General features: G+C 38.0%; 1 protein-coding gene across 2 annotated transcripts; it reads left to right on the plus strand.

Moving 5' to 3' along the window:
* The first annotated feature begins 2,552 nt into the window (after positions 1-2,552).
* LOC113648652 (CAP-Gly domain-containing linker protein 1-like) lies at positions 2,553-8,720 on the plus strand. 2 transcript variants are annotated; one of them, XM_027155937.2, is made up of 12 exons: positions 2,554-2,863; positions 2,956-3,049; positions 3,279-3,445; positions 3,766-3,921; positions 4,051-4,203; positions 4,287-4,478; positions 5,794-5,901; positions 6,006-6,137; positions 6,245-6,376; positions 6,629-6,719; positions 6,909-7,072; positions 8,345-8,720. In XM_027155937.2, the coding sequence occupies exons 1-12, from the start codon at positions 2,741-2,743 to the stop codon at positions 8,345-8,347; spliced, it is 1,515 nt and encodes a 504-aa protein (XP_027011738.2). In that variant the 5' UTR covers positions 2,554-2,740; the 3' UTR covers positions 8,348-8,720. The 2 variants fall into 2 exon arrangements, with proteins under 2 accessions (XP_047658865.1, XP_027011738.2); XM_047802909.1 differs by lacking the exon at positions 8,345-8,720 and having other exon boundaries at positions 2,553-2,863; positions 6,909-7,131.
* Positions 8,721-8,928: the final 208 nt, after the last annotated feature.

The raw sequence follows: 8,928 nt of genomic DNA on the forward strand, positions 1-8,928 counted from the left end.
AACATTTGGTTTTAGAGTGTATAATGATAAATAATGTTTTTCATGACATTAAAATAGATATTGGGAAATCACTATATGCTGATGATGCTGCAATATGAAAAGGTGCATGTAATATACCACGTTACGGGAAGTATACAGGCAACAACTAGTGGCATGTTTATGGATTATCTGTAGCCAAAACTTTGCAAATCTCATAATCTACCGTGCAGAACATCTTCAAAATATTCAGAAAAACTGGAGAAATCTCTGTGCAAGGGACAAGGCTGAAGACCTTTATTGGATGCCTGTGGTCATCCGGCCCTCAGACGGCACTGCATCACTCGTTGGCATGATTGTGTCAATGACATTAATAAATGGGCCCAGGAATACTCCCAGAAACCACTGTCGGTAAACACAATCTGCCGTGCCATCTGCAGATGCCAACTAAAGCTCCAACATGCAAACAGGAAGCCATATACGAACATGGTCCAGAAGTGCCGTCATGTTCTGTGGGCCGAGAATCATTTAAAATGGACTCTTTCAAAGTGGAAAAGTGTTCTATGGTCAGACGAGACCAAAATGAACATTCTTGTTGGAAATCATGGGCGCCGTTTCCTCCGGGCTAAAGAGGATGGAATAATAAACTCCATTTACAAATAAACATTTCTGAAATTAAAAAATAAAAAAACCCCAATATAGCCACCCTTCTTTTCGATAACAGTCACAAGCCTTCCATTCACGGAGTCAGTCAGTTTCTTTATCTGGTCAGAATCAACTTTTTGTGCAGCCGCAACCACAGACACTGTTCAGAGAGGTGTACTGTTTACCTCCACTGTAAATTTCCTGCTTAAGAAGGGCCCAAAAGTTCTCAATAGGGTTTAAGTCAGGTGAAGAAGGGGTGTCATTAGTTTTTCATCTTTAAGGCCTTTACTGGCCAGCCATGCAGTGAAGTACTTTGATGCACATGATGGAGCGTTGACTTGCATAAAAATCAAAGGCTTCTTGTAGACGTAGATGTAGACTTTTTCCTGAAGAAAATATCTTCTAAAAATTGGCAGTAGGTCTGAGAGTTGATTTCAACCCGAAAAGGTCCAACCAGCTCATCTTTAATAATACCTGCCCATACCAGTACCCCACATCCACCTTGCTGCCGTCTGAGTCAAAGTGGAGCTCGATGTCCGTTAGTGATCCAACCACGGGCCCATCCATCTGGTCCGTCAAGAGTCACTCTTATCTCATCAGTCCACAAAACCTTTGAAAAATCTGTCTTTTTTGGCCAGTTCTTGATGTTTCAACTTATGTGTCTTGTGCAGAGGTGGTCGGGTCTCAGCCTTTCTTACCTTGGCCATGTCTCTGAGAACTGAACACCTCGTACTTCTTGACACTCCAGGTAGGTTGCAGTTGTGGAATATGGCAGCACTGGAGGATAATGGGTTCCTGGTAGCGTCATGTTTGATACTTCTCAAATCTTCGGCAGTTAACTTTTCTTCTCGACACTGTTGACTATTTGCAACAAAACGTTTGATGGTTCTGTGATCTTAGATATTTCAAGAGTGCTGCATCCCTCTGAAAGACTTTTTACAATTTTTGACTTTTCAGAGTCAGTTAAATCTTTTTTGGCCCATTTTTCTTGAGAAGAAAAATCTGCCTAATAATTATGCACACCTTGATATAGGGTGTTGATCTCCTTAGGCCACACCCTCCCTCGTTACACAAATACACATCACCTGATATGCATTAAATCCAATAAGCATTCAAGTTTATACAGCTTGGAGTTGGAAATTATGGATAAAATGATGATATGGTCAAAATAATCACTTGCCTAATAATTGTGCACACAGTGTATGTTAGGCTGATATGATTAACTGAAGTTTGCAGGTACAGATGAGGCTACATTGGATGAAATAAACGCTACACACTCAGACTACCCGAAAGAATCTCTTGATTTGGAGCCGACTCCCAATCGGCTCCCAAGCACAAGTCTCCATTTGGCAAAAAAAAATTTGCTAATATATCTACAGAAACTGCATTATGTTGTGTCGTGTCTTTCATTGATTGGTGCTGTCACGAAGGTAAGCATAAAAGAGCATTTCGTGTGGTGAATTTGATTGGAACAGAAAAGAGTCGAAGATTCATTTGTGAGATTGTGATGCATCAAAAATATCGGTTTATACAAACGGGCGCTTCTGATAAACTCAATAGAGGTTGCTAGGTAACCACGTGATTACGATATGGAACAGCGAACGAATCAGAATCGATTCGCGGAGTTCAATGTGATTAACATCTATTTCTTTATGCGATATTAAGGTAATTTTATCCAAATTCAAACTATTTAAAATTGTTTTTCATCGACTATAATGATTACTTCTTGTGTAAAAAATAAAATAAAGTGAAAATGGCTTTATAATTTTTTAAAAAATTGACAGATGTTAATAAATAATTATTTAATAATAATAATAATAATAATAATAATAAATATTAATATTGTTGTTGTTGTTTCTTCATAAATGTCTTCTTGATACTGACACATTCTTGTGCGCGCGTGCAAACATGATTGCTAAGACCTTTTAACAAAGTTAGCAATTAGCACTACTATAAATCCGATATTATTATATTTTACCGTAATAACTTCTTCGGGGTGACTTTATTCGTCTTGTAGGGTTTATAAACCGTGGTTATGTGCCGTTAGGACCTTTTCCGACGCTTCGAGCAGATACTTATTAAGAGTTTTCTGCCAAGCCGAGATTAGCATTCAGTCACCATGCAGGACAACAAACAGATGGAGTTTAAACCCCATCAGAGTCACATAGACTATGAGAAGAAGCTTAAAGAACTCAGGAGCAACTTCCTCGAGAAGATCAAGGCTCTTGAAGGCCAAATTGAGGTCAGAACATTTATAGTCTCTTATTTATTAAGTATTTTTCAAGCACAGTAATCAAATAAGTAGTATATAAAGCAGTATATATCTCACTGTAGAAACTGAATGCTGAGAAGGAGGAACTGAAGATTTTTTACAAAAAGACCCTGAAAGAGATGAAGGAGAAACATGCTAAAGAGTTGGACGATATGGGTAAATGCACTCGTTAATCTATACACTAGAACAGTACTCAGAATGGCTCGTATAACTGAAATGAGCCATTCTGAGTACTGTTCTAGCGTATAGATTAACAGGTTTTAATTGTAGAATTGATCTTAGGTGCTACTGAAAGGTTTTGTTGTTTTCCTCAACTGAACTGCACTTAAAAGCTCAGCTGCAGTACAACGATTAATGAATAAAACAATAACCGTTTTGTTCCCAGAAAATACGCACGTACACGAGATATTTCAAGCCTTTACAGAACAAGAGGTTTTGGAGAAGAAAATAGAGGAGCTGCGCAAGGATTACATGGAGAAACTGAATGAGGAAGAGGACAACCTTTTCCTTACAATGAACATCAAGCGGGCCTGTGATAAGCAGCTTCAGGAGGTAACGAAGCCATGCTGATGTTCTGCTTTCGGTTTTCCTCATCAACACATCATGCCGCTGACCATTATTGTAATTGTATTATTACTCTAGCTCCCAATCTGACACATAGTGTACTAGGTAGGGCGCCTACATTAAGGGAAGCAGAGGCAGAGTTACCATTCATATTGAAAGTACGGCTGACATTATTGCCCCTGATGTGCATTTATTAAATGTGATATACTGTATGGGTAATAGGGATCCATTGTGAGTCAAGCCTTAGCATCAGTACATTTGGAGTGTTCGCCAGTGTACACGTTTCTTTCTCCATGTTCACTTTACAGCAAAAAGACAAGCTGCAGCAGGTTGAGGCGATGGTGAAGGAACTGCAGGCGAAACTTTTGTCTGGTTTCAACGATGCCCGACTCCAACAGGAACTCCAGGCCGAGAGAGAGACCTGCAGTGACCTTAAAACTAAAATGAATCTCATGAAGCAGCAGGTTTGTGATGAAATGATCTGAATGGACAGTGAGTGCATAATCTGTTTTTAGCAGTCGTGAGCAGTGACGTGATTTGACACACACCCATGTTGTAATTAATGTGCGTTTGTTTGTGATAAAATGTTGCAGTTCGTGAAAATAAAAGAAGAGATGTGGCTCCAGAACTTTGAGTTCAACATGCTAAAGGAGGAAATGCAAAGGCTACATAATCAACTTAAGAATGGGAAGAAACTCAAGAGTCTGAGGAAGGACAAGAAACTAAACAATACCTTCCAGGAGCAGGTGAGGCTCCTCACGCTGACATGTGTTACATCAGTTTTACACTTTACAAAACAATTAAATGGGATTTTGTTCTATGTATGCAGGAAATTAACCTCCAAGATATAGTTGAAATGCATGAACAGAACAAAATAGAGAATGAGGTCGCGCTGACCAGCATCAACAACCAGCTGTATGGTCTGATCCATGGCCAGAACAGGCTGACTGGACGAACGGCTGAACCCGATCTCGAGCCAGTGAAGACAAGGATTGAAGAGAAAATCCTGTTCTTCAGAAAGGTGAGGACTTTAACAGGATGCCAGAATGTACAGTCGTATGCAAAAGTTTAGGAACCCCTGACAATTTCCATGATTTTCATTTATAAATATTTTGGGTGTTTTGGATCAGCAATTTCATTTTGATCTATCGAATAACTGACGGACACTAAAGTAATATTTCAGTAGTGAAATGAGGTTTATTGGATTAACAGAAAATGCACAATATGCATCAAAATGAAATTAGACAGGTGCATAAATTTGGGCACCCTTGCCATTTTGTTGATTTTAAATACCTGTAACTACTTAGCACTGATTAATTGGTACACACAATTGGTTTGGTGAGCTCATTAAGCCTCGAACTTCATAGACAATTGCATCCAATCATGAGAAAAGGTATTTATAAGGTGGCTAATTGCAAGTTGTTGTTCTCTTTGTCTCTTCCCTGAAGAGTGGCAACATGGAGGCTTAAAAATAACTCTCAATGACCTGAAAACAAAGATTGTTCAACATTATGGTTTAGGGGAAGGCTAGATAAAGTTATTGCAGAGATATAAGCTGTCAGTGTCTCAGGAAATGGATGATTCTTGTTAAGGCCAGAAGTGGCAGGCCACGTAATATATTGGAGAGGCGGAGGATGGTGAGAAAGGTCAAAAACAGCCCACAGACTTTTCTCTTCAATTCAGGTTTATTTGTATAGCACTTTTTACAATTGACATTGTCTCAAAGCAGCTTTACAGAACATAGACACAGAACAGAACCGGACTCAAAGGGGAACCTCATCCTCATATGGGTGACACTGGAGGGTGTGGTTATAAAATACAAAGTCTAACAAATGTTGTATTGTTGCAAAAGATCACATGGAGTTCACATCTCCTCCACAGACCTCCTCCAAAGACCTACAACATCAACTTGCTGCCGATGGTGTCACTGTGCATCGTTCAACAATTCAGCGCACTTTGCACAAGGTGAAGCTGTACGGGAGAGGGATGCGAATGAAGCCTTTTCTGTACACACGCCACAAACGGAGTCGCTTGAGGTTTGCAAACCTCATTTCACTACTGAAATATTTATTACTTTAGTGTCCTTCAGTTATTCGATAGATCAAAAAAAAAAAGAAATTGCTGATCCAAACACCCCAAATATTTATAAATGAAAATCATGGAAATTGTCAGGGGCTCCTAAACTTTTGCATACGACTAGGATTTTTTTTTTTTACAGCATCTATATAAGAAGGCTAGAATTGAGTAACGAATCAATTAAGGCCTAATAAGTCAAAATGAAATGAAAGTTTGCAAGTGGAAGGGTGTACCAACTTTTAAAAAAACATTTTTTTTAGCTTATGGCTGAAACTGAGGAGCTGAATGCCAGGAACCAGGAGGCGCTGCTCAAAATGAGGAAGAAGCTTAAAGTAAAGGAAATTGAGCTGTGCACAGAGAGACAGAATGTTTGTTTTACCACAATATGCTTTGTTTATCATGAATAATAATCAACTTAATATTATTACTCATATTCCCGGTGAATTTAACCACCATTGGCATCGATCTTCAGGTCAGAAACACAAGGATTCTGGTGGAGAGGATAAAGGCTGACATCCAAACCTGCTCAGACTTCATCCAGCAACCACAGAAGCTGAAGATGAACTTTGTTAAACTCTTCAAATGCTACATCAAGGGAGAAGATGTGAGATTGATATGATCACATGCACATACACTAACACGTATAGAAACACACACCTAACCCAGAATACTTATACTTACCCAGTATACTGAGTGTGATACCTGCACTAGGTGAGGGTCAGAGAGAAGACTGAGCAAGAGCAGAGCACCGGATACTGTGAGATGGAGCAGTGTTTAAAGAACCCTTATATAAAACCCCAGACTTTGGAGCCCAGACTTCCAGCAGCACCAAACCCCAAAAAGGTCTGTCAGTTAAATCCAAAGAAATAAATATTCTGGTTGTATTTTATTAAGAGCTTCTTTCCAAATAAAGGAAAAGGTTTCTAAAGTATGCTTACACAATGTTCACTTGTACTGTTGGGCGGAAGATCTTAAAAGTAAACACTACCTTACAGAATTAAATAAACAGAATCTATAATGAATATGAACAGAATATATAATGCTCATAGCTAAGTGTGAATCCACTCTGACATGGTTTTTTATGTGTGTGTGTAGAGAATCGTCGTTGGAACAGAAGACCAGGATACCAATCCTGGAGACTCCAAAAAGCACAGCTGGACGACGAAGATTGACGCAGGTGTCAGCAGTAAGTAACGAAAGAGAGACTAATATCTTTTATTACACTTATTTACACTTGTGAATTTCAGTGTTATTGTTATAAATCTCAAATATAATATCATGCACAGCACTTTTAATTTTGAATCGTCTGAAGTGAGGCACGACACTCTGAACACCTGATTCAAAAGCATATGTACGCTGTGTTTTTTATTTTCAGTCTCGAATGATTCACCACAGAAATTCAGAGGATACTCTATGATGTTGCCCCAATTGCTGGGTACAAGAAGCCAGAGGTTCAGAACGGCTATACAGATAATGAAGCAAGGTCAAGATGAACAACGGTCTTCCTCCCGTAAACCTGCAACATTAGACGATCCCCGGGTCGGTGTCCGATTACGCAACTATTTTAATACTAAATATAATGTATCTTAATATATAAAGATGTCTCTTTGCCTTCTTTATCCATTCTCTGTAGCTCAGTCGTAAATAGGCACCTGCGTCTGCAAACAATACGTCATTCACATCACAATCTGTGTAATTAAATTGCACAATAATGAGATTATTTCCGCTGGAAATTAGGTTGGTACGACATGCAGAACGTGATATAAGATGAGTAGCTACGTTGTGTGTTTTCTTAATGACGATTCTCCCATCAGCGATGACCTGAACCACTCCACTATCAAACAACACACTTTTTTATTATATAACTCAATTTCCGATATATATTTTGAAGCTCTTTTGTGGTCAAATTTTTTATAATACACACCACTTTAAGAAGCATTTAAAACCAAACTACTCAAAAATAATTATTCAGTAAAGGCACGAGATACATTTACCTTCAATAGAAATGTATTGCTAGTAATTCAACTTTTAAAGAAAAAAGGAGAGATTTATGTTCATATTCAAGTAATATATTAATTCAAGTAATTCTATTCAAAGAATAGTAGTTTAAGAACAGAAATGCCTTTTCTTGTGTTGTTCCTTGGTGAATCTTGATGATTTGCTGCCACCTTGTGGTCATGCGGTATTACACACATACTATATCGGGTGTGAAATATTAGAAAGCTGCAGTTCCTCAGTTAGCTGGCAGTCCCACAATTGACCTTTCTCGAGAGATAATGAAAAAAAAAAAAATATATATATACACATACATGTGTGATATATATATATATATAATGAATATAAATGCAAAAAAAATACATTTTAATGTTTAAATATAAATAAATGTGATTTTAATGAATCTCTCCATATGCATGTAAATGCTTTATTTCCCAGATAGATAGATAGATAGATACAACTTTATTGTCATTGCATAGTACAGGTACACAGCAATGAAATGCAGTTTGGCATCTACCAGAAGTGCAAAATGTAGCAGTCGTGCAAAAGTGCAGATAAATATCTAGCATATTTACAGAAGAAATTACAGAATTACAGGCATTTAAGGAGTTAGCAAGCTGAATAAACAATATATATATATATATATACACAAAGATGAATGTGAAATGTTGGGCAGAATGTACTGTAATGATATAAAGATACATATAGATAAAAAACAGTGCAGATGTAATGAGGAGTAAAAAAACAAACTATGTAATATGTACATGTATTGTACAGAGGTTATATACAGTGTTTTGTTTTGTGTTTGTTTTGTAGTGATCTAGCGGTGTAGTGTAGAGTTCAGTAGTGTCATGGTGGATGGAAAAAAGCTGTTCCTGAACCTGCTGATTCCTGTATCTCCTTCTGGATGGGATGTGATTCCTTGATAATGTTGTGAGCTCTGTGCAATGGCAGGTAGTTGGGTGGCAGTGATGCGTTGGGCGGATTTGACCACCCTTTGCAGGGCTTTACGTTCACACACAGTGGAGCCTCCGTACCATACGGTGATGGAGTTGGTCAGGATGCTTTCGATGGTGCAGAGGGTAGAATCGCGTTAAAATCCCCGGGGACAGATGCGATTTCTTGAGACCACTCAAGAAGTACATGCGATGTGCTTTTTTAAGCAGATCATTATAACAGCAATGTTGTACTGCAATAAAATTTTCCAGCAATTAACTTTTTTGTGAAAAAAAGAAAAAAAAAAAATTCTAATTGAATTTTAATACTAAAAGAGTTCTAATTAACTTTTACTTTTAGTTTTCTTAAAGAAGTTGAGCTTTGATCTTTCCTGATCCTCTCAAATCCCCCTTTGCTGAGGATTTTTACAGATAAAATCACACACTTCTACCACTTTTGTAACT

The sequence above is a fragment of the Tachysurus fulvidraco genome, chromosome 18, assembly GCF_022655615.1.
Source record: "Tachysurus fulvidraco isolate hzauxx_2018 chromosome 18, HZAU_PFXX_2.0, whole genome shotgun sequence".
Taxonomy (NCBI): domain Eukaryota; kingdom Metazoa; phylum Chordata; class Actinopteri; order Siluriformes; family Bagridae; genus Tachysurus; species Tachysurus fulvidraco.